Here is a 25,934-nt window from a genome sequence, read left to right on the forward strand (position 1 = left end):
CACTTTCTGCCGCTCAGCGCCACCTGCTGAGCTGACTGAGTCCACTCCAGACAGCCCTGGTGTGGACGGAGCCCTTGGGCCCCCGGGCCTGGCTGTGGGAGCAGGACAGCGCCCCAGAGAGCTGGGAGCGTGCGAGGGGCCGGGACTCGCTGCCGCCGGGCTGCACCGCACCTCCACCTGCTGCGGACGGCCCGTGAGCTCCTGCTTGTTCTCGGGGAGCCCAGAACAAAAGAGCCGAAGGTGGGTGACATGTTGACAGCAGAACACCTGTGTGGTGACAGCAGTGGACCCAGTGACACGGACACCGCAAGACAGGGACCCCAAGTGATGCGGTGCACACTCGTCAGAGCAGGGCAGAGGCCACCCACCTTGATCACCGGCACTCGGGGCTTGAACCTGGAGGACAGCTGCGTGAGGACCTCACCGAGGAGCTGCTGGTGCTTCAGGACCTTCCTCATCTTCATGATCCGCACGATGGCCGCCTGCGCGGGATGGGCTCCGTGAGCAAGGCAGTGTCGCTGGCGGGCCCCCTGCCCGCACAGGCTCGGACCACACGGGAAAGCCTTGGCCTCGGACGGTTTGAATGTGGCTCAATTGCAGGCATTAAAACAAAAGGATTCAATCTGAAGCCACGGAGGCCGCCTGGCCCCCAACACTGCTTCCACCCCTCACAGGGCCGCACCTCCCTGCCCACACTCAGGCCAGTGCTGGCTGGGCCCTGGCCAACCCCAGCCCAGATCCTAGCGACACGGCCCCGATGCCACGTCCTATGGGGACACGCAGCCCGCCGGCCCGCCACCTGGATCAGGAGCTTGCGGTCCTCCTCGATGTTCTTGTGCGTGGTTTCCTGCTCCTGCTTCTGCTCTGTTTTCATTGGCACATTGATATTAACGCGTAACTTCTTACTGGGGAGAAAAGCGAGAACAGTGACCGCTGTGGCTTTAAAGGCAGGCAAGTGAAGCGGCTGCTGCCCGGCCCTGGACAGAGGCGAAGGCTCCCGGATATTCCCACCTCTGGCCTCCGCCCTGCCAGCGGCTGTTAGAGGTGAAAGGCCTCAAGTTCCAGGCCAGCCTGGACAACCTAAGACCCTGGATCAAAGAAAGGGGCACTTGGGTCCAGCGCCCCCGCCCTGCTCATGTCTGCTTTCCCAGTTTCAAGGAGACCACGGACGCACAAGCACTCAGCCGGGCCACGCAAGGAGCCCCACCTGCCAGGCGAGGAACGCCCAAGGCCCAAAGGTCCAGGCAGAGCTGGGGGGAGGCCCCCTGCAGACCCTGTGTGACCCGCTTATGAAATTGTTCTTACTTTTTATACCCGAGATACAATTTTATTAAAGTGTCTGGTTTCAATTCCACCTCATCAACGTTCGCATTTTCATCTTCCAAGACCTGTAAGGAAACACCTGTTACCATATAAATCGCAGGATATGGCTTTCCTTGGGCTTAACACTCACCACACATAACTTACCAATAATTTCGACTTCAATAAAATCTGTAGGACTTGTGCCAAAATGTCCTGATTAGAGAAGAAAAAGTAGTTAAAGGAAGGGCAATTTCTTGGGTTGCCGCACTGCCTCTGCCCAAGGAAGAGTGCAGAGGTGGCCTGAGGCTGCGCCCTCGCCCTCGGCCCCGCCCGCGACTCCTCTGTGGCCTTGACTCGCAGTAATAAGCCCTCACAACCTACTCCAGACAACCTCACTCTGTGTCCACCAGCGTCCAGGGCACGCTGCTTCCTAAGCCGGCACCTGGCCTGGAGTGCTGGTCTCCAAGCACCCTGGAGGACCGGGAACCCGAGAACAGCTGCACCCAGCCCCTCTGGTCGGTCTCCCCTCAGCACAGCGGTGGCTCCATGCTGGCCCCCGGGCGCTTGGTCAAAGCCATCACAGAGGGAGGCCTTCAGCCCAGCCAGTGCCAGGCAGGGACAAGAGCGGGCAAGGACAGATGGCGTCCCAGCCCCGCAAGGGACTCCAACATGAAGTGAGCAGTGGCCTTGAGGGGACAGCAGAGGCACGCCCCCTGCAACACCTGGGCAGCAACAGGGTCACCCCAAGTGTCGTCTCCTCCTCTGACACAGGAAAGGAGGGCACACACAGACCACGCTCAGCTGATCATCTCAAGTTCGAGACTCAAGTGCTTGTGGGCTCAGAAGTGCTTCACACTTGGTTTTCAAAGACTTGACTCGCTTGGACTATTTCCATAGACATTTTTGTTTGAACACCCCTAATTCAAAAATTCAAAATCTGAAGCTTCCGTCCACATTTGTGGTGGTCTATTAAAGAATTGTAAAGAAACCCCCAAGCCCTGCACAGCTCATGGGTGAGCTAAAAAGGCCCCAGGGTACAAGATCAGCATGATGTCCAGCTGAACCCCTACACACTAAAACGAGCCCTCAAAGAGTGGAATCAAGAAAATACTAACAGCAGCAGAAATAAAAGTAGGAATGACTTTACCAAAGAAATGCAAGATGCATCCCTACTGTAAAACATAATGAAAGTAAAGATAACTGGAGCAGATGGGAGCACAGCCCGCACCCACAGACCTGAGGAACGCCCCTCGCTGCCTGCCAAGAGGCCCCCAGAGCCGTCCGCGGTCCTCGTGCCAGTCCTCTGTCCCCTCCTCAGCTGCCCTCTGCCCAACAGGTGCGTTGACCCCAGGTCCCTGCGGCCAGGGAAGGGCCCACACAAGACTGTGTGTGTGGAAACAAGGGCGAGGCCAATGCAAAACTGCCTACAACAGTCACCAGGACAGCGTGGTACTGGCCTAAAACAGAGACTCAGATCAAAGAAAAACCCTGAGAATCCAGAAATGTATCACGCATCTACGATTAACATCCTTTTTCTCTTTTTTCAAACAGGGTCTCACTATGCAGTTCAGGCTAGCCCTGAACTCACTACATAGCCCAGGCTGGCCTCGAACCTCCAGTGATCCTCCTGCCCCAGCCTCCCAGTGCTGAGATTACAGGTGTGTGCCACCACGCCTGGCAGGCCAATCACCTTTTGACAAGGGTGCCAACATCTATAATAGAGACTTCACCTTCACTAGGCAATGATTTCTTCAACATGCCACCAAAGTCACCAGCAACAACAAAAATAAGAGCTTCATCAAAATAAAAAATGTGTGCACAATAAAGTGTCCATGTTCCACAGATGTGTCTAATATTGAGTTGATTAAAAAATGCAAAGACAATCCAGAAAATGCTTTTCTGTCAGATCACATACCTGATAATAGTCTAGTAAAGAACTCTGACAATTTAACAATGAAAGGACTAATCCATTTTGGGCCAGCAGTTCTCTAAGGAGGAAACGCAGTCAACAGGCATACGAGGGTTAGGAAAATGCAAATCAAAGCCACACTGAGGCCAGCGATGTACCAGCAGACTAAGCGCAGGGGGCCAGGATTCGATCCCTGGTACCGCACGCTACAGCGGCCCTGCCCCCAGGCACGCTGAGCTTGGGGTGGAGGCCGGGCATGTAACCCCAGCACTAGGGAGGCACAAATCAGGAGGATCACTGCGAGTCTGAGCTGTGCAGTGAGACCCCGCGCGCGCATGCGCGCGCGCGCACACACACACACACACACACACACACACAAGCCACACTGAGCTATGACTACACCTACTGGTGACTGTAAGAAAAAACCAGAACAAATCAAGGTATGAGGGGCCGACCCTCCACTGCTAACCCTGCTCAGGAACAGGAAGCTGTGGACAGCTGGAACCATCCTGCACCTGGAAAGCTCAGTACGCACCCCCAGCTCAGCCACTCAGCTGCGCGCATGCGCCGAGGAGCGCTGTGAACAGCCACGGCCCAAATGCCCAGCGGCGGATGGAGCGCTGAATGAGACGAAGCCCCCGTACTGGGATCTTTCTCCACTGGAGAAATGGATCAAGTTTCATGCAACTTATGAGGTGGCAAAGCTGAAAACCAGGGGCCCCCAGCGCAGGGGCAGACCCCTACACAACGTGCAGCAGGTAAACCCTCGGTGTGGACTGAAGGAGCCAGGGCCGAGGGTGGCAGGCTGGACGGCAGACACCCTCTCCCTCCCACCCTGGCACTGCCTGGGCGCCCCGCGGCAGCCGTACCATCTTGATCTGCGTGCTGTCCGTCAGCTGCTGCACAGTGTAGGCGTCCTCCGAGTTGTACTGCAGCAGGATGGCCATCTGGAAGGTGGATGCCTTTGTGGCCGCCATGTAAGGAGAGAGAACAATTTAAATGTGTGGGAAAGAAAGTGTGAAAATGCAGGGTCCACGCTGAACCAACTCTTCAGATAGAGGCAAAAGGAGCAGATCTGTGTGGCGATGCCACCGACGCCCCCTTCCGGGAAAGAGAAGTCGCTGTCTGCCTGCCCAACGCTCCAGTGACCGGGAACTTTCCTCTAAACTGTACTGAATATACAAATATGCTGCATGCGTGCACGTACCCTCATCTGCAAGGACACACCTGTCAGCGGAGGTACGAAACACGGATCTTTAATATGAATGTGTGTGTACACTGTGGGCGCGCTTCAAGGGCGGGCCTCCCCGCGCAGAAGGCTGGCCGGCAACTCGCTGCAACGCTCCCGCCTCCGCTTCCCGAGTGCTGGGGTTACAGGCCTCCTCGGCCCCATGCCTGGCTTCTTCCATTTTCAACCCTAAGTACTTTACTCTACATCAAAATAAGACCAGTCTGACACAGTTCACAGCAAACCACAGCTGTCTCTGGCGTGGCACGAGACGCATGCCAGGCAGCAAGACTCGGAGCGAGACCTTGGCCACCCTGACCCAGGGCCCTCGCTGGCTGAGCTCCGCCAGCCACATCCAGGCTGGGATGCAGGGAGTTGCGTAAATCAAGGGGTCCATTTTCCCGCCTACAGACTGGAGCAGGTCACACGGTATCATTACTTAGTGCTCAGCACTGCTGGAACGCTGGCTGTGTTTATGGACGTGACACTGTCCGTTACAGGCTAAGAGCTGCTGTCATAACCAATTACATGCATTTCCGGCCTCTCAAGTTGCCCCAGAGCACTCACTGTGTGCTGAGGTGGCAGTGCCACTGTCTCCACTGACACTCAGTCCTGTGCCCGGGCCAGAGCGCCCCAGCAGAGGGCTGACGTGGCTGCCCGCTCTTGTGCTGCACTGTCGGGTCACACACAGCCCCATTCCATCCTGGGAGTCACCGGGTCTGACCCCTATACCTTGTCTCTCTTCACTAGAGCTTAACCTTGGGTCTATCCTCCCAAATGAAAAGGAGATCTTACCTGCAATGTGTATCTGTTTTTGAAGCAGTTAGTTACCAGCTCTCCTTTGGACAGCTGATACAGCCAGGTCAGTTTCCTGCCACTGTGACGACTGGCGTAGAAAGCTGTGAATCGCTGGTAACTGCGCTCCAGCTAGGAAGAGCAGAGCCTCATGAGGCATCGGCCCTGAGCGCTCGCGTGGCCAGCAATGCTGAGGAAGCGTATGAGTGCCAGGCCTGTCACCTCCTCCTAGGGGGCTGCAGGCGCCAGGGGATGCAGTCCAAGCCCCACAAGCCATAGCCGACCTCCCTTTCCCACCACCCGGGAACCAACAGCAGATGAAGCCAGCCTTACCTCAGACGGCAAGGCGAACGTGCATGACTGCTGGAAGGGCCATGATCCAGAGCTCAGGACCTGGATACTAAAATCCACTGCAGAAGGAAAAGGCAGGAAAGCACGCAGTCAGCCTCACAGGCTGAGGAAGTCTGGGGCTCACAGAACTTGAGTATTACACATTAAACGCACCCAAGCTTGAATACAAAGGTAGGAACAGCGACAACTTCACTTTATTCAGTGATGACTAGTAAGAGGTGGAAGAGCCAGATACTCCTTTGGAGTGAGCTTCTCTTGGCCTGACACAGAGCTGTGGCTCCCTGTCGGTCTACGGGGCCGCCCCCGGGGCAAGGGCGCCAGGCCTTGGCCGACTACAGGGCCGAGACCTCTAACCCACGAGCCACAGCAGCAGCGCAGTCCACAGCAGAAGGGCAGGCTCTGCCTCTTACTCAGGATGCGCACGACGGACTCACACAAGCCTGCCACCTCCCTAGTGCAGCGAGACCTCCACGCACGGCCGGCTTCAGTCTCTGCCTCTCTCTTCTGCCCCAAGTCTGGAGGATTAGAAGAGCTCCACCATGGACCGGAGCAGGGCGAAGCCGGCTGAGCCCCAGCGCCTGTCCATGCAGGGGCCAGCTCAGTGCACACACAGAGGCCTGGGCTGTGACCTCGCCCTGGCAAAGACCGTCCTCAGGACCTTGGGCTTCGGACAGGACCCCCACACTGTCACTCTCCTTTATCATCTCTCATCTGCTACACGCAACAACGAAGGAGCCCACAGCGGCCCCATACTCACAGTCCAGGGGCTCCGAGTTCGTCAGGTGCTTCTTGAACTGCTCATTCAAATCTTTGCTTACACCAATGTCCTGGAACATACGCTGGAGCTTGGACGTGTACTCAAAACCACAAGCTTGCTGAAATGAATCCAGGTCACAGTCTCATTCATTTGTGCAGAAATACAAATGTACACAAAGATGCTTAGAGAAATCAGCATAATTAACTGCATGAAAGTGCTACTTAAAGTTAGTAACATTCAGGTATATGTTACAGTATGAACATGCACTGATTCAAATTAAAACACACTCAGCTGGGGAAGGTGGTGGCAGCCTGTACTGAAACTAATAAGGAGGCTGAGGCAGAAGGATCACTAGTTAGAGGCCAGCTTGGGTAACCTCAGCAGAGTCTCAAAACGAAAAGGCACAGGGATACAGCTCTGTGACAGAGCACCTGACGAGGCCCTGGCACAGCAGGGCAGAGCAGCTGACCACGACAGGTCCTCCTTTACCCACGAACATTATTTGAGCCCCTAGATGCAAGGAACCCGAACGTTGTGACAGAGCAAAGCAGATGTGGGCAACACGAGCCCACTGCACGTCCCAGCTGTGGGCGGCGGGGGGCCAGTGCCTGGCCCCACGGCACAGCTCCTCCTGCCCCCCGGGAGCTCACCTTCAGCTTGGAGATCATGCTGGCCTCGGCATCGTCGCTTGCGCTGTTCTGGTGCACCAGCCTCTTGGCCAACATCTTTGCATAAAACTTCTGAAACACGTCTTTGTCCTCGATGTACTTGAAGACAACCATCTGGCAAAGCCGCAGAGAGCACGCTAGCGTGGGCGCCCCCAGGCCGGCGGGCTGCATGCTGCAGCTGTGTGGGCTCTGGCTCAGCAGGCGCTGCGCACAGGCCAGCAGCAGGCCTTCTCATCAGCCCTCACGCCACGCCCCAGGGGACAAGACTCCGCCCCATGAGGAAACACCGGTGCCAAGAGGAATGGCTCCACTCGGGGAGAAAGGCAGAGCAAACATGGAGTGGCCCATGCAGCCCTGGCGTGGCAGGCCAGCCCCCTAAAGTGTGTTTCTACCACAAAGGTAGGAAGACACTTACCACCTGGTTGAGTGTGTCTTCCAGTTCTGCTTCTTCTGGGTTCTTAGAACTGTAATTTGTAAGGCAGAGTTTTAAAACGTGAACGAAGGCAGGAGCAGAAATTCACACAAGCAGCCTTAGCTCAGTCACCCTGCGAAAGTGCGGCTCCAACGACCAGCACCTCAGATCCCAGCCCGGGGTCCTGCTGTGGGCAGCTTCGCCTTCTAACCTGCAGGGGCACAGCAGGCCAGCGGGATCCCTCAGCAGCCAGGGGCCAAGCAGCGTGAGACATTTACAAAAAGCAAATAGGAAAGAAGTTTTCCTTTAAGACAATCCACTTCCATACCAGTACAGGAACGTCACTTTCTAAGTGCTTTTCACACCTTGTTGTAATTCAACTTTGAAAAAACAAAAAAGGCACAGGCTGCCCCTCTTACGGCCCAATGAAGGATAAAGCAAGAGTGGAGACTGCAGCAGCCTGGGCCGAAGCCGGGCGCCCTGGGCAAGTCAGCAGTGCTAAGACTGTCTTTATTTATTTATTTTTTTTAACTTTATTTATTTATTTATTTATTTTTAACATTTAGTGTGTGTGTGTATGTGTGGCCAGCTCAGCCCACCAGGGGGCGGGGCTGGCTGGCATGTGGTGCTGGGGGTCTGAACCGCGGTCCCTGTGCTTTGCCAAGCTTGTTCCAAGTAGGTGCTTTAGACCACTAAGCCATCTCTCCAGCCCAAAGACTGTCTTTAAATTGGCCCCTTCCATCTAGGAAGCAGCAGCAATCAAAGGCGACCTTCAGGGAAATGAATTTGAGCTCTTTCCTGCAGAGTTCTTCAAAAAGAAGACTACTAACTCACACCAAATGATGAGCGGCCCAGCATGGAGGCCAGAGCCCAGCACCCTGCAACCACGAGCCCCTAGCTCGGTCCTCTGTGTGTGTGGTGGCAGATGCCTTTCCCCACCTGCTGGAGGAACAGCACACAGAGCTTCCGTGGCCTCCGAGGGAACTTGGGGAGACTTGCACAGGCAGTGATTGTGCACAAGTGGGGACCAAGGCCACTTCACAGCCATGGCCAATGACCCAAAGACCACACACGGCATCATCTCCACGTTAAATTACCCACATCACCGTGATGCAGCTTAAAAAGCGCCATCAAGTCCCAAGAAGCACTCTATCTAGTAAGCCCTTTTCTTTCTTGGAAGGGGTCATTGGTGTGCTTGAACGACACAGCTAAGTAACACGTTAGACCAGCACAGCAAGGAACAGAGAAACGAGGCTCTCACTGGCATCAGGGAGTGGCTTTCTGGCAAAGTTAAGAGACAGCTATTTTAAAAAGTAATTAATTTTAACTTAAGTTTTTAAAAAAGGGATAGCTACTGACTCATACCAACCTTTTCTCCCATCCCCTACCAAAAAGAGCACAAAGCTCACTGTTGCCACAGGAAGTCACCCTGCATCTCCTAGAAGCTGTGTACAAGAGCATGAGGCCTCCAGCACACAGCCACAGCAGGCGTCTGCAGCTACATGAGGCCTGCTTTTGGTCTTTCTGTGCTGGGTATGAGGCACCTGTTCTGCAATGAGGCCCTGCCAGCTGCTCAAGTCAACTTATTAGTAATACCCAGACCCTTCAAGCTGGGGCTGGGGGAAATCCCTTCCTCAGAAAGCCGGACGGAGACTTGTGATGTGACAGCTGGGACTGCGAAGCCAACTGAGATCACTTCTGAGGGGCACTGAAAGGCGAAGGAGACACCAAGGGAAACCAAAACAAACAGAAAAAACCCAATGAGCAGAGACCAGGCAGGGAGAGCAGTAGTTGGGGCCAGGCGAGCCTCGCCATCTCTGCACACGCACAGGAGGAGACGAGACCACGCAAAGGTCCCGACTGAGCAGCCATGAGGCTCAGTTCCAAAGTCCTGGGTGCTCTTCTGCTCGTCACAGGCAGCCCCTGGAGCTGCCACTGAGTTAACTAGAAATATGACAAATGATCTTATCTCAGAAGGTACAAAGATCACACTGCTTGTAAAATGGAGCATGTACTTTAACTCCTCACAAAAAAGCTTGGATTTTAAACTGGTGTACTAAGAAAAAACCCATCACTGCCAGTAATCCTGGCACTTAGGAGGCTGAGGCAGGAAGATCACTGTAAGTTGGAGCCCAGCCTGGGCTACGATATAGTGATTCAAGGCCAGCCTGAACTGCATAGTGAGACCCGTCTCGAAAAGACAAGAGAAAAAAAGGAAGACCAGTTACTTGGTACCTTTTCTTCAACAAGGAATCACAGTACCGAGCCAGCAACTCAGGAGATTTACTGGACGACTGGGCCATCTTGGTAACCGCATTGTTGTTGATGAAGCGCCCACAAGCCTGTCGTCACACAGAAGACAGTAAGTGCACAGCGGACACGCTCCCGCGCTCCCACGGGGACGGCGGCACCGACTCACCTTGTCCAGCGCAGCCACAAAGCCAGCATCATTGTTGAAGGCCGACATCACCAGAGCGTTGTACTTTTTATGAACGTCCAGCACCGTCTGTACGTACATTTTGGGGTCCTGACGTAGCAGAAAAAGGTGCAGAGGGGATGCTGGTTATTGAGAATTAAACTGCACATTACGGAGCCGCTGTAAGTGTTCTGAAAGGCCTACCCGCATCTTTCAATAAGTTAAATACGATCAGCAATACTTCTGGGTTTACCACTGACACATGAGCATTCTGTTTATAAATACCAGCAAAGAAAGTGGATCTGCCAGACTCAAAATTAAACACTGATTTCCAGGCTTCATGAGCAACAGCAAAGGCACTGCGGGGTGTGGTGGCACATGCTAGTCATTCCAGGACTGAGAAAGGAGGATCATGGGGAGGTTGAGGCTACCTTGGAGGGAAAGACCCTCTTGAAACACACATGCACGCACACACACAGCAAAGCCTCAGAACTATCTTGAAGATGGAATTTTCAAAGTGCAAAGGGACAGCTTTGTCCACACCACCTTTTTTGGGGGGGGAGGGGGCGGCACCAGGGATCGAACTCAGGATCTTGTACTTGCCAGGCAGGCATTTATGCCACTGAACTATATCCCCGGCCCTGCACAATCATTTTTGATGTTGCTGAAAATTCAAATTCTAAACCTTACTTTGGCTGGCAAAGCCACCAGCCAGAGGTCACAAACTAGGACGCAGCCTAGCAGGTGACCCTACAAGGACGCGGGCTCGGTCGAGGACAGGGTGGATCTGCAGGTTGGGCCGCAGCAGAGGCAGCGCACACGCCCTGGAGGCGCCTGAGCACCAGGCAGGTGGGCAAGGACATCGCAGGGCAGAGGTGCAGGGGGGAGGGAGGCGCAGGGGGAGGGAGGTGCAAGGGCAGTCGCTGGGAGGAGGCCCTGGGCCGAGGTGAGGCAGTCACAGCGGCTCCCCGAGCACAGCACGAGTTCCTGATACAGGAACTTGCGGCACTGAGAATTAGGAACACAAAAGCCCCCAGATCTCATTATTCTGCATTTGGGGTAACATTTTACTCATTTTTAACTAGTAAGTAATCAGCACATAGTTTTATACCAGAAAAATAAGCAAAAGTTTGAGAGGCTTTCTATAGGGAAAAACATGCAATAAATGCAGCCTGTTTCTCCCCCCGGCCGAGCCAGCCTGTCTTGGCCATCATGAGGCTCTCCGGAGTGAGCTCTGGTGAGGAGATGCCCCCTTTCTCAGTGAGGTGAACAGCAGCGCCTCTGAGTGCCAATTTAAGGACTTTGTTGGCTTCCAAAACTTGCAAGTTTTGGACCACCACTCATAGGGTCAGTGTGAAGCGCATTGTGTACATCAACGTATGAACTTTCTACAAAAACCGCCCACCAGCAGCATAGGCCGCAAGGCCCGGTCCCGGGGGCACTGGCTGAATGGCACCTGCCCGCGCACGCAGCCCTGGCTGACTCAGGACCAGCGGCGACTCTGGGCTCACTGCTGCCATGTGTTAGGAGAATGACAGCATTGTCTTCAGATTTCTCAGAGGTTTTTTGAACTAATTTTTGTCAGATTTGGAAAAACAGCAATCTCCCAAGGAACGCCCACGAGGGTTTCCTGTATGAGTAGAAATCCCTGCCAGGAGCCAAGCAGTCTCTAAACCCAAGGGTCCCCATGCTCAAGAAGACAGCCGGGTGGGCAGGGGGCTGCATGGCAGTGGGACCCTCGAGGGCCATGGTGTGCCCAAGCCCTCGGCCCGGAAATGTGGGCTCTGGGGCCAGAGACAGGCTGCTCCAGAGCCCCCTCATCTGAGCAAGCTCCTCGCAGCTGAAACTTCCCAGCGACAGTGCTCTGGCCCGCTACCACAGGCCTGGGAGCTCATGTGATACCCACACAACCCCAGAGAGGACACACACGTTACCAGACTGTCGTCCGTCCTAAGTTCCATTGATCTTAACCATCCTTAAGGGACACAACAACAGAAGACTCACACAGATGCTCAAAGCTCCACCTCGCGGAGAGCTTGTATAGAGCTGCACGCATCCAGGGTCAGCCATGGCCATCGCCGCAGTACTCAAGGCCTCCACGTGCCTCAGTGCTCCCTCCCCGGGAACGCTGGCAGAGGAGGGCGCTGGCCTGCTCCAGGCCGGGGCAGCTGCGCTCAGCCTGCAGGAGGGGCAGGTCTGAACAGTCCCTAGGAGCTGGGCCTCCCTGGAGCCCCCGTGGGGGCGACCTTACTTAGCCTGAAGCAACAGGAGAAGCTCATGAACGAACACGGGTCTCCTGAGGACACACGGCCTGGCCTGACACTATCCACAGTCCACCTCTGGGCAACTTTTTCCTGAGGAGAGGAGGAAGGAAACCAAGCCTCAAGAAGTAACAAGCACATCATCGTGTAACTGCCCACCTGGGGCAGTGGATTCCCTCCTGTAAGTGCTTATTGCCATGTGAGACCAAGACAAAGCCCCACCCCTGCAGGGCACACACAACCCCAGAGCGCCCCTGTGGAGGCAGCTAACAATCTGTGGAAGACTTCCACGTTGACCTGGCCTAGCAGAGGGCAGTGGTGCACACATGAAACCCCAGCACTCAAGAGGCTCAGGCAGAGAATGCTGCGCACTCCAGGTCAGGCTCAGGGCCAGCCTGACCCCTACACCAAGATCCTGCCTCAAAACAAAAAACCCTCAAAAGCCCCCACCTCCCTCCAAAAGAATACTTTACCTTGGATTGTCTTTCCCTGTTACCCACAAATGTTTGAGGTGCTCTATTTCTCCATGAAGAAAAACGTGAGGCCTTACAAGCTACTGAGCAGCATGAATCACCCATTTTCTTAATGAGGCTTTCCTACCCATCATGTAAGCTTTTTCAATAAGCAGAAATAGTAAGTCTTCATGTGGCTTAAAGTTTAAAAATATAGATGCAAGCTTTAAGGTTTAAGAATTGTTTTCTACTCTCCTTAACTTGTGCACTATTCTGCTTCAGCCACTATCATGTCTGCTGTGACCGTGCGCGAGATCTCTGCCCATACTTAATAAGCCTTTGACCACCACTGCTTTCTGACTTCAGCTATGTGGCTGGGAGCCTTCACGGGCCAACCCTAGAACACCTGGCCTGCCTGGGTCACTCCAAGCACAGGGGTTTGGTCTCGGGGACACACAGGAAATGTTTGTAAATAACAAAGCTTCCTTGAACTTTTAGAATTTTTTTATTGTAACACAGGAGCATCCAACTCCCAGGGCACCGGTTAGACACAGCAGTGGCCTTTGCTGTCCCAGGTCCTCCCCTTGCTCCGTCACACACCCACATTCTCAGTCCCAGGAAAGGCCACGGCAGTCCTGAGCCTTTTCAAATCACCCTACATGCCTGAACATCAGTGGAACAGACTAGAAGGTACAAGAATAAGTCCAGACACACTCAGCCACCTTACCTCTGACAAAGGAGCCAGACACAATGATTGGAAGAAAAACAGCCTCTTCAAGAGACAGTGCTGGAAAGACTGGCTCGGCACATGCCGAGGGCTAAGAGTGACTCGGATCTCTCTCCATGTACTAAGACTGACTGAATTTGAATGCATCAAAGATCTAACTATTAAGAGAGAAACATTCAGTCTGCTGACACAGGAAAGCTCACGACGACACTGGAGTACGCAAAACCTTTATGAATACAACCTCATCGCACAGGGACTGGCACAGACAATCAACGACTGGGTTCTCATCTTACTAAAACACTTTTGCACAGCAAGAGAAACCACCAACAGGGTGATGGGACACCCCACAAAGTGGCAAAAATGTTTGCCAGCTGTTCCTCAGATAAAGGTTTACTAGGGCCAGCCAAATAGCTCAGCGGGTTACAGCGCCCGCAAGCAGAGGCAGGAGGCCGATCCCTCCCTGGGCCTGCCGTGCTAGCCCTGCCCCCGGGGCACGATGAGACTGTGACTGAGAATGGATGTGGTAGCACACCTGTAATCCCAGCACTTGGGAGGCTGGAAACAGGAGAATCACTGAGTCTGATCTAGTAGTGAGACCCTGAACACCCTGAAGACCATTCCCTAAAATACAAAAGAAAAAAAAGATAAAGGATTATTATTATTTTTTAAAATGTATTTAGGACAGGGTCTACAGGGTCTCACTTACATAGACTGGACTCGCAGTGATCCTCCTGTTTCCAACCTCCCAAGCGCTGGGATTATTGGCACGCCCCACTGGGGCGGGGCCAGCAGGGCACACCTGGGATCGAACCCTGGTCGTTGCACCTGCCTAAGCAGGTGTTTTAGTCCACTGAGCTATCTGGTTGGCCCCAAAGGATTACTATTGAGAACATACAAAGAACTAAAAAAAAAAAAAAAAAAATCAGTCCCGCCATATTTAAAGAACCAATCCAAAAAATGGGCATCTGAGAAGAATATACAGTTCTCAGATGAAAAATACAAATGGCAAATACATGGAAAATGTTCAACATCACTGGTCATTTGAGAAATGCATATTAAAACAACAGAGATTCTACCTCACCCTGCAAAGAATGGCCATTATTAAGAAATCAACCAGTAACAAATGCTGGAGGGACTGTGGGGGAAAAGGTGCCCTTCTCCGCTGGAGGTGCCAGGGGAGACTGGTGCAACCAGTGTGGAAATCAGAGTGGAGGTTCCTGAAAAAACTAGGGCCGGAGGTCCCATTAGATCCAGCTATTCTTCTTCGGGATTATCTTCCCAGAACTAGAAATAGCATACCACAGTAATTTAAGTGCACTCATGTTTATTTACAGCAGCACAATCTGTAATAGCTAAACCTTGGAAACACAAATGCCACTAACCTAGGAATGAATAAGAAAGAAGTGGTCTTTTTATATAATAGAGTATTACTCAACCATAAGGAAGAATAAACTGGAGGTTTTCACAGGTAAATGGATGCAGCTTGAGACCATAATCATAATGAAATAAACTGGACACCAATGCGTGCCACTGCACTGTTGCCCCAGTGTGAGAAGCTGAAGGAGTAACCCCAAATGTACGACAGATATTGCAAAACGGGAAGAAACTTCAAAATGAAAGATGAACTGAGTTGGAGGAACGGGAAAAAGAAGGGCAGAGAAAAAAAATACACACACATATATACAACAGCCAGCTGGCACAGCTGTGCCACTGACCTCTGGGCTCCCATGGGGACAGTTGTGCCAATGCTGTTTGGACAGCTGGATGCTGAGGTCCTGGCCTCTGAGTAGCTTGAAGACAACAAGGCACAGTGAGTGTACTGCCCACTGTTGCTCTCCTATTGTTTCATTTTGGAATTTTGTTATCTTTGAAAAAAAAAAAAAAAAAAAAAAAAGGAAAAAACCACCTTACAAATCACTCACGGATGCAACTGTAAGCGGTTTCCCTGCTGACAAGAACTGGGAGAGCTGACTTGCACCAGAGACCACGGAGGGCACTGTCACAGAGGCATCAAGCTGGCCCAGGCCTGGGAGGCAGGAAGGGCACCTCTCAGGGAGGACGTGGGGAAGGAGGCCGCTCGGGCTGTCTCCAACAGGCCTTGGGCCAATCAGTGGTCACTTCAGGTCTTATACATACACAAAAAGCTTGAAGTCAGAATTTCGTTTGAGGAGGCATACGAACTCATCTGGCTAGGCTGTGCTTCAAGGCGGGGTGCTCCCCACCACCACGGGCAGTTACCTGTGGCTGTGATGTGAGGTGCTCACACTACACAAAGGATAACGCGCAGGATGGGAGGTACGAGTTTCACTCTTAAGGGATTCACACTGTGGGAGACAATGGGCGACTCAGAGTCAGCAGTGAGTACGCAGCGGCGCAGTCTTATTAACGCCACAGGGCTCGGGGGGGATGGTGAAAGGAGGTCTTTCCAGAAGAGAGGGTTTGCGCTGGCCTTAAGGACAGGAGCCCAAGCCAAGCAGGCAGCAGGACGGCTGTCACAGTGGAGACATCAGTTGGTACAACGGGGCAAATTACAGGGGGATTTTTGCTTGGTATAATATTGTAATTTCACCTGCTGTTATGAAGTTTTGCTGTATTTTGTTTAAAACAAAAGATAAAAAATACAAAGCATAACTAATATATGAGGGGTGTTTTTATATATTTTTTTAATTTTTGGTATTAGGAGTTGGACTCAGGGACTCAAGCAGGTACTATGCCGCTGAGCTACATCCTGACCCTAAGTGGTGTTTTGCGAAGATTAAACTAGATATCTTGGGGCTGGTGAGATGGCTCAGTGGTCTAAAGCACCTACTTAGAACAAGCTTAGCAAGCACAGGGACGGCGGTTCAATCCCCAGCACCACATGCCAGCCAGCCCCGCCCCCTGGTGGGCTGAGCTGGGGACACACACACACACACACACACAATAAATAAATAAAAATTAAAAAAATAGTTTTAAAAAATAAATAAACCAGAAATCTTTATGGAAGATGAACACGAGGAAGGAGATATGGGGCCACTGGGCTGGCGGCGCAATGGGGCTCAGAGGAAGGTGCGGTTACAGACATGGGTCAAGCCTCCCCCAACCAGGTTCAGGCTATGCTGACCTCAACACAGGCTGCAGGCAGGGGGTCTCCTGGCAGGGGGTCTCCTGGCTCCAGAGGGGTTGCAAGGCCGCCCATGCCCCCCAGGAAAGGAAGCCCCATGAGAAGGCCCGGGATGGCGTGCACCAAGGTGAGGGCAGTGTCGCTGTGTGGCAGGCACCAGCCCACACCCAGGGATGGTGGAAGGAGCGGCTTTTAGTGGGACACAGGCAGGCAGCTACGCAGAGGGGCTCACAGAGTCCTAATAATCTTACAAGGAGGCCCAAAGGCAGGATATTTCCATGTAACTGTGGATCCTCCCACCAAGACTACTGCAGTAAGCTGCAAGGCATGTACTGACACTATTGACACTTCATCTGCAATGTGGAGGGGCCTGTCCTCCTGCTGTATTTTAGCACAGTTACTTTTCTATAAAAGACTACTAACTTCTCAACTATCATACACACTTGCTGTGCTTTCACCCTACAATGCAAGCGCTTTCAATTTTTTTATTTCTAAAAACATCTTAAGACTCTGTGCACTGTGCTGATCTGCGCTGAGGCCCACCGAGGATGCGGTGTGCACCGGCCTATTAGACCACGATCCTTTGTTCAGCCCGTAACCAGTTTTATATCCCACCCTGGACTGGGCTTGTGTGAGACAGCGGAACCCTGGAGTCCAGTTTAACTTCCTGGTTGAGCTAACCGACCCTCAGTGACAGCTGCCTGGGACTCTCTCTCCAGAGGCGGGGGAGATGCCCACATGCTGAGTCTTGCAAGGAGTGGGTGGGGTGGACCCCATCGACCTACTGAGTGCCAGGCGCCCTGGAGCCCCTCCTCCTCGGGCACGCTGGTGACAGGGCCTGCCACAACACTGCTATCTAAAAACAGCTCCGGCTGCAGGGCTCATCTTTCAGCTGTTGGCCGCTAAGGGGTACGGCCTGTTTTGATCAGGTACCCAGGGAAATGGCACAGGAAATTCCCCTTGAGATGATTATTCAGAAATAGCTTCTCATTTTGTAACTGTTTTTAAATATCCTTAAGAAAAACTGATGTGTAGGCTTTAAAGTATCTGCCACAAAAATACTGTTTGAGGGGCCGGGGAGATGGCTCAGAGGAATAAGCGCTTTCCTGGCAAGTGCAAGGGCATGAGTTCAATCCCTGGTTCTGCCAAAACAACAACAACAAAAAAATACTGTTTGAATATGAATATGAAACTGTTAATAATCTCAGTCTAGGGCAGACGTTAGCAGAAAAATGTATTTTCAAACTAAATGAATGGTGTAAGCAGAATCATAGAAGGACGGATGGATAAAAAACTATAGCTGAGTCTTTCAGGAGTTAAAAACGAATACTTCGGCCTGGACCACGGTGCACACCTGTCATGCCAGGACTGGAGAGACTGAAGCAGGTGTTGCAAGCTGGAGGCTAGCCTGGGTAAGCGAGCCCCTGTCTCAAAGTAAAACAGAAAGGGCTGGGCTGTACCTCAGTGGTCAACAGCTTGCCAGTGGGAGGCCCTGGGCACAACCCCCAGGGCTGCAAAACCAAAACCAAACCTTTGGTCTTTAACGTAAGTAGCATCCTTCAGAGCAAGACCCAAGACTGACATACCAAGAAACTTTTTCTGCCCTTAAAAAAAAAAAAAGAGACTTAAACCAGGTGTGGTGGCACACACACCATCCCAGTGCCCGGGGCAGGAGGACCGCTGCAAGTTGGAGGCCAGCCTGGATGACATGGTGGGTTCTAGTCCAGCCCTAACTGCAGAATAAGACTATGTCAAAACAAAGCAGAACAAAACAAAAGCCAACCAACAACACACTCACTAACAAAGGTGCAAACATCACTTAATGAATGCTTTCTATGACAACATGTACTTATAAATAATTCTTACATCCTGGTTCAAATGAACTGAGAAGTTTCCAAACTCTAAAAAACCATTTTCTCAAGTAATTAAGTTCTACCAAAAACTATGTATACTAATTGTGATTTTTTTACTAATTCAACTAACCTCTTTTCTTTTGGTACTTTCTACCTAAAGAGAAAACGTGAGGACCCTCAGGCCAATCTCATTGTTTAATATGACATTTCACACAAAAAAGCAAAACTTGTTTTATTAATTCATAATCTGATTTGATCGACTGATTTAGAGACAGGGTCTTGCTTATGTAGCCCAGGCCAGCCAAACTCACAGTGATCCCCCTGCCTCAGCCTCCTGAGTGCTGGGATTACAGCTGTGCACCACCACAGCTGTAAAAAGGAATATGGCTATTCCTTTTTTTTTTTTTTGCAGAACTGGGGATTGAACTCAGGCCCTTACACTTGCCAGGGAAGCGCTTATTCTACTGAGCCATCTCCCCGGTCCCGCTATTACTTTTTTTTTTTTTTATTTTTTTTTTAAATTTTTTATTTATTTATTCATTCATTGTGTGTGTGTGTGTGTGTGTGTGTGTGTGGCCAGCTCAGCCCACCTGGGGGTAGGGCTGGCTGGCATGTGGTGCTGGGGGATTGAACCGCGGTCCCTGTGCTTTGCCAAGCTTGTTCCAAGTAGGTGCTTTAGACCACTGAGCCATCTCTCCAGCCCCCCGCTATTACTTTTTTGAGACAGGGTCTCACTATGTAGTTCAGGCTGGCCTTGACCTTTCTGTGATCTTCCCGCCTCTGCCTCCTGAGTGCTGGGATTACAGGTAATCTTTCTTTTTATTTTTTGTACTAGAAATGGAACTCAGTACCTTGTGCTTGCCAGGCAAAAACTGCCACTGAGTTATATCCCTGGTACAGGGTCTACTAGGTCTACAGAGTCTCACTACACAGATTAGACTCATAGTGATCCTCCTGTTTTCAGTCTCCCAAGATCTGGGATTACAGGTGTGCACCACCACGCCCAGTCTCAGTCATCCATCTCAGCACCGGATCGGATCAAACCCCGGATCAAACCCCAGTCCTGCCTCTGCACAAGCAGGCACTTTAATCTGCTGACTCTCTGGCCGGCCCTAATCCATGATTCCAAACTCTCATCTTGAGGGAAGCCAAGTCACTTATGGCTCTGCTACTCACAGAGGAAAACTGAGTGCGGAAACCGTCCAGGGAAGAAATGCTGCAGAGGGCACCATCTCCCACGAGCTGGCCCTCCCGAGCCCCCAGCTGTGTGCGCCTGGGTCTATCAGGCTCCCCTGCTCGGGAGGACTGAGGGCCTCTGCACTGAGCTGCACCTCTAGTCTCCCATTTTTAAGTTGGGAGACAGTGTCTCACCAAGCTGTGAGTAGCCCGGCTCGGCTTGTCCTTGCCATCTTCCTGCCCCAGCCTCCCGGAGTGCTGGGACCACACGCATGCACCACCGCACCCAGCCTCTGTCCCACTTTTTAAACAGGAGCCTTCAGCTTGAAGTGAGAGAACTCATCAAAATGTAAGGATAGTAATTTTTTTTCTCTTTTTGCAGTAATTAAGACTGAACTAGCACTTCCCTGGCAAGTGCAAGGGTCTGAGTTCAATCCCCGATTCCGCCAAAAAAAAACAAAAACAAAAACAAAAACAAAAACAAAAAAAAACCAAAACAACTAAAGCACTGAACTACACCCACCCTTTTTATTCTGAGAAAGCCTCACTGAGTTAGTCACCCAGGCTGGTTGGCCTCAGACGTGCGGTCCTCCTTCTCGGCCTCCCTAAGGACAGCAGTTACCTGTGTGCACCATCATGCCCAGTAAGCTTTAAACTGCATGTTTAACCACACACTCGCAAAGAACAGCGCTCATCACCGCGAAGGGCGGTGTCCACTCGGCCCTCGGCAGGTGTGCCTGTCCCCAGAGGCCCACCGGCAGGTACAGGAGCCACAGCCTTTTGCTCAAGATCAGCTGGTGCATGGCAGGAGCCAGGTCCACGCTGGCGGCTTCCACTCAGGCTAACAGTGAAGCTGTCTTTTCATTTATAAGATCTTTTTCATGGGGCCAAGGAGATAGCTCAGTGGCATAAGCGCCTACCTGGCAAGTGCAAGGCCCTGAGTTTGATCCCCAGTACAGCAAAAGACCTTTTTCACAACACTGAAGCTACTACACCTACTCCTGTGCACATTCAGAGCTAAGCATTTTATACACACACAGAGCTTTACATTCACCTAAGACAGCAACCTCCAATTCACCGTGGAAACTAAACCTCCCAAGCACAATAGCAAAGTGTGATTTTAAAAACATCCTAAGAAGAATATTTTCATAAAATTAACAGGAAGCAAAACAAAGTCAAGAGAGAAAAGTCCTCAGAAGAACCAACTGCAAAGCAAGGGATGTAGCTCAGCAGCACAGTGCCTGCCTGGCGGGTATTGAGTTTAATTCCTGGTACCAAAAAAGAAAACAGTAAAAAAAAAAACCCAAAACCTGCATTTTAGAACCTTTTCTTCTCCATTAGTTCTCCCAAATACTTTTAAGTTGAAATCTAGGAGGACAGAGACAACTGAGTCACGTGAAAACGTGACATTTCCTATGTAAAACCTCCACTGAGCTACAGGCAGCCCAGCGCAGCTCTGTAGCTGCAGCCAGGGCAGATGAGAAGCGCTGGGAACGCCAAGGCTGCCGCAGCCCCATAACCTCGAGATCCTGGAGAGGCGCAGAGTGGTAGGGCGAGCTCCTGGAAGCTCTGCTGTTAGGCAGTCAGGAAGAACGAGGGGCACAGGCAAAGGACCCGGCTGCCTCGTTCCTACAGGAGCCGGACGACGCTGTGCGATACGCTGGCCAAGCGTAGAGGCTTGCAACCTTACTTCAGAGTCAAAACAAGCTCTGTAGGAGAGTTCTAGGAACCGCCGTAAGCATGCAGATTTGTTAAAGGGACACATGCCACACACCTGCGTGTGTGCGCAGACCCACCCGCCACCACTTACGTTCAGAGCAGCCTCGCCACACTTCTCAATTGCCGCCAGACCCTGATTATGAATGTGCGTCTCCAGGAGCTTTTTCAGTTCTCCCAGGCCATCCTGGATTCGAGACACAAGATTATACATGCGCCCCAAATCTGAAAGAAGAAAGTGGCCACCTTTATGCATGGAGGAGACAAACTCTGTGTATCTGTTCCATTAGTTATATTTATATTGAGGTGAAAAATACTCTACTAGGTGTTTTTAAAAAAAAATTTTTTTTTTTTTTTTTGAGACAGGATCTCACTGTGCTACTCAGGCTGGCCTGGAGCTCCCTTTGCAGCCCTGGCTGGCCTCAAACTTGCAGAGATCTTCCTGCCTCAGCCTCCTGAGTGCTGGGATTACAGGTGTGCACAACCACATCCTGCTTTCTACTAGATGTTTCTAGATCTTAACCAAAACACTTAATTGTAACACAATATTTTCTCTTTGTTATACTTTGATGAAAGTTAACAATGAAGTTAGGCTATTGTTGAAATTTACTGCATACATTACATAGGTTTTTTTTTTCCCCCTTGTTAGACTCCACTAACAGAGTGAAGTCTTTCAAATAAAAAACTGCACTTGATACCTCTAAAGTTCTCAAGATTGAGACGTTGCTTGCGTCTGACACATAATAGGCACTCAAATACTGGTTTTTAAAAAATGAAGACAAGAACACGGATAGCTGCGACAACTGTGTAAAGAATTCACAAGATAGTCCCCAAGTTCTTCACTTAATAAACGAACATGCAGTGTGTGCTCCATTTCTGAGAGCCACAGAAGAAAAGTCCCCAATCTGGACAGGGGCGTCTGAGCTCCTCGCACATGTCAGGAAAGCGCAGGGAGCATGTGAGCAGCAACTCTCTCACTTAGACAGTGCTTGAGGAAAGAAACCCCGTGGGCGGCAGCAGGCACTGTTACAAGCACATGCGACCAGTTAAACTGGAAAGATCTTGCTTCTCCAAACTGAAATGCCAGCCTGAGCTGGCCCAGCCCCCGCGGCCACCCAGGACCTCTCTTCAGAGACGACAGGCCCCCGGCGAGGCTGCGGCCGCACGCCGGGATCCACGCCCCTGCAAGACACAGATGCGGGCCTGCAGCACGCAGCCCCACCTCGCGAGCCCCCGGCCCACCTTCGTTCTTGTCCGCATCCAGCAGGTTCTGGAACTCCGTGTGGAAGATCTCCAGGTGCTTCTCTATGAGGACCTGCTCGCACTTGCGCGCCAGCTCGTCCTGCGTGCTCTCATGCAGGTACACCTGCACTCGCCGCTGCTCCTCCAGGAGGCGCGCCTCTGCCTGCAGAGTGAATCGAGGCAGCGTTTGCATTCGCTCTGAGAATGGTTGTGTGAATTATAGCATGTCAGAGCCACAACTCTGCTCTAATAAAACAGGACTGAGAACAAAGGGAAGCGGGCTTGGATTTTGTAGTGAACACCAACCCTTGCTGAGGAGCCAGAGGGACAGTCTGGGTATTCTCATGTTTCAAAGTCCCCTCCCAAGTCTGACAATGGCAGTCACTACCCTTCAGCTGTCTTTGCCCATCGCTGTATTCCACCCTTTGGGGAGCCCCCTTCTGCCCCTGAAGCCCCAGTCCTCTGGCAGGCAGATGCTATGGCAAGACCCCTGTCTGGACTGAAAGCTGCTGCAGTGAGGGCCACACAAGCAGCACCGCGGAAGTGACTACCAGGCCCCTGTGGGCACACGTGCCAAGCCTCCTGGCCTGAGCATGGACCTCAGCTGCTGAGCGGTGCACCGGTGACACGCCTCGGCTGCTGACACTGCCTTCCAAAGGAGAGCAAAGCGGGCTGTTCAAGACAGTAACGGAAGAGGCACTGTCAGTGTAGTCAGAATCCATCACCACAAATACTCAGTGAAGTGTAAAGAGGAACCACAAAATTATCAAAGCAAGGATGAAATCTCGATAATTCCAAGTGGCTGAGGTGATCTGAATAATGACCAAAATGGCTTACAATTGCAAGCAGGTCAGTATTGTCCAAAACTGCCCAAATCATTTTTAGATTCAAAATAACTTTGCGCAAAAATTGTCCAAAGTCATTTTTAGACTTAAAATAATTTTGCATAAATCTGGAAAAACTGGAAATGAACACTTGGGCCAAGAAAACACCAAATGGCCCAGTGGCTGTGCAGGGCATGGGACCGCCAAGCCAGAGCAGCGGGTGCATCAGGTGCATCCTGGGGAACAGCAAGCTCGGACAAGCGCTGTGGGGCGTGCTGCGGGGCCACCATGCTCACTGCCACTGACTGCTAACATGTACCAAAGTGGACCCAAACCAAGGCATGACAAGGGAAGAGAGCAAAGAGTTCACAAATAAACAGCAATTTTTAAGTTACTCAATAGAGGTAATTAATTTTTCCTAAAGAATTAAAATTCATGATAAATTTTAGCATAATTTGGTGAATAAAATAGCACTGCCCACTAAAATAAGTATAAAATATGTTTACAAATCGTAAGTGAACAGGTTCCCAACAACCCACAGCAACAGTCCAGACTGATTTACAGAGATGAGCAGGGGCAATGTCCCAGGCTGCTGTCTGCTTTTTTCCAGTAGTGCACCGTTCTGTTTCGCTGATCAAAGCACTCCTCAGGACATGGACAAATGCTCTGGGTTCAGGTCCTGCTCATGGCTCAGCTGGACCCATCCAGAGCAAATGTTGCTGCAACGGCACAGCATACTTGCCTGCGGAGGTGCCTGTGTTGCTGACGGAAGTTGCATCTGCTTTCTGCAGAACTATCTCCCCAGGAAGCAAAACAAACTTCCCCTTCCCAGACGGAGACCGGCTTCGGATGCTGTGGCTGGGTGGCTCTCTGAGGGCACTGGCTTTTCCCTTCCTGCGCTCAAGAGTGGCCATGTTTTCTGGAGGCCTCCCGCAGGGACCAAGCAGTGGGAGAGCTGGACCTGGGTGCGAGGGCCCTCGTGGCTGGCTTTACAGAAGGGCGGAAACCAAGGGCCTGGGTGTGTGCTGTGCAGACGGGTCTCACACCAAAGCCAGGACCACCACACTCCTGACCAGCAGGCAAGGAACAGAATACCAAGAGCGAACAGAAAACTAAGCTCTTCTGTAAGGAGAGCTTAGTTTTAAAAACATTAATGTGGCCTTGACTGCTGAGTCATCCTTAGAAAGATGAGCCACTGATTCTCAAACATCTCAACTAAATGACTTCTGACCACAGAAAAACACAGAGATCCCCAAGGAATGGAACAGAGCCCACGGCAGCTGCCGAGAGCAGTGAGCAGTGTTTCTCTCCAAAGCCTGCTCCTCTCAGCGTTGTTGTTAGCTGCGGGCTCTCGGTCTGTTTCAATACCACCATCACTTCTCCCTAAGCTTCGGAATGCAAAGGCAATGGACACCCTGCAGTTCTGCAGCGCAGTGACACACAAGACTGGGCCTGTCCAGGCCTGCTCCGTGCCACACACTCTTCTACAGCTTTACACACTCATATACAAAGACATGCTTTTAAATCTCATTTTACAGGGTTTGTAAATTAAAACTAATGCAATTCTCATTGTAATCTATTATTATTATTATTATTATTATTATTATTATTCCTGTTTTAAGACGAGGAAGTTGAAGACTGGAAAGGTTAAAACTGGGGGGCTGGGGAGATAGCTCAGTTTAATAAGTGCTTGTCTGGCAAGCTCAAGGGCTTGAGTTCAATCCCTGGCTCCGCAAAGAAAAATAAATAAAAATAAACAAAGGTTAAAACCGATACCTAGGGCTGGAGAGATGGCTCAGTGGTCTAAAGCACCTACTTGGAATAAGCTTGGCAAAGCACAGGGACCGCGGTTCGATCCCCCAGCACCACATGCCAGCCAGCCCCGCCCCCTGGTGGACTGAGCTGGCCACACACATACACACACTAAATAAAAATGTAATAAATAAATAATAATAAAAAAAAAAACGATACCTACATGGCCTGGGGGAGGGATCGGAACTGAGCACTGCTCCGCTGGAGATGCACACCAACAGGACAAGGGCTGAAGTGATCTCGGGTAGAGCCAGACCCACATGTAGAGGCAGCGCTTTACAGACCTTCTCAGGCAGGTCTGTCCTCGGGCGGGTGGACCTGGGCCAGCCACGGCGCCTGCAGAGAGTGCTCCGCGTGCGCAAGCCTCTCACAGTGCGCGCAGCCCACAGAAGGCCAGGTGGGGAAGTGCAGAGGGTGTGCGCTCTGCTAGGAGGCGCCCAAGACTCTCGCTCGTCTACTGGAGCATTCAACAAGAGAGGTGCTTAAGAAAACTACACTGCCACACTGCAAGATGAAGTTACAGGCAATGCACAGGCTCAAAAGGGATCTTTCAGAAGTCTATTTGGTAGGGCTGTCTGACACTCTCAGCTGGTTGGGATTCAGTTAGCGCACAAATATGATTTAACCCAAAACATGCACAAAGAAGAATCAGGGTTCCAAGTGTGTAGCATTTCTGATTCGTCTCATCATTAGATTATGAGAAATATTGTCTGTTGAGGACTTCCAACTTCCAGTTGAGGAGCTCCACTCAGGAACACGGTCTCGCCTGGAAGATGCATCCCGACGCCCAGCGGGCATGACCTTCTCCATGAGATGCGAGCAGTGGCGGCTCTCATTAACTTCCTAAGCTGACTTCCTTCCTTCCTATCTATCTACCTACCTACCTACCTACCTTCCTACCTCTGCAGCCTGTTCATACCCAAGTGGGTA

General features: G+C 51.6%; 1 protein-coding gene across 1 annotated transcript in view; it reads right to left on the minus strand.

Annotated features, from left to right (window-relative positions):
- Positions 1-25,934, minus strand: part of Cul1 (cullin 1) — a 78,590-nt gene that overhangs the window by 627 nt on the left and 52,029 nt on the right. The window contains exons 8-21 of the mRNA XM_004629013.2: positions 22,369-22,531; positions 21,221-21,351; positions 9,842-9,949; positions 9,658-9,764; positions 7,426-7,474; positions 6,993-7,124; positions 6,343-6,460; positions 5,568-5,644; positions 5,235-5,366; positions 4,081-4,173; positions 1,468-1,515; positions 1,306-1,388; positions 800-905; positions 369-482 (exon numbers count right to left, since the gene is read on the minus strand). Of these exons, the coding sequence (XP_004629070.1) occupies positions 369-482; positions 800-905; positions 1,306-1,388; positions 1,468-1,515; positions 4,081-4,173; positions 5,235-5,366; positions 5,568-5,644; positions 6,343-6,460; positions 6,993-7,124; positions 7,426-7,474; positions 9,658-9,764; positions 9,842-9,949; positions 21,221-21,351; positions 22,369-22,531 (1,461 nt within the window). The remainder of the gene's footprint in view (positions 1-368; positions 483-799; positions 906-1,305; positions 1,389-1,467; positions 1,516-4,080; positions 4,174-5,234; positions 5,367-5,567; positions 5,645-6,342; positions 6,461-6,992; positions 7,125-7,425; positions 7,475-9,657; positions 9,765-9,841; positions 9,950-21,220; positions 21,352-22,368; positions 22,532-25,934) is intronic.

Source organism: Octodon degus, unplaced genomic scaffold (assembly GCF_000260255.1).
Source record: "Octodon degus isolate 3935 unplaced genomic scaffold, OctDeg1.0 scaffold00027, whole genome shotgun sequence".
NCBI classification, from domain to species: Eukaryota; Metazoa; Chordata; class Mammalia; order Rodentia; family Octodontidae; genus Octodon; species Octodon degus.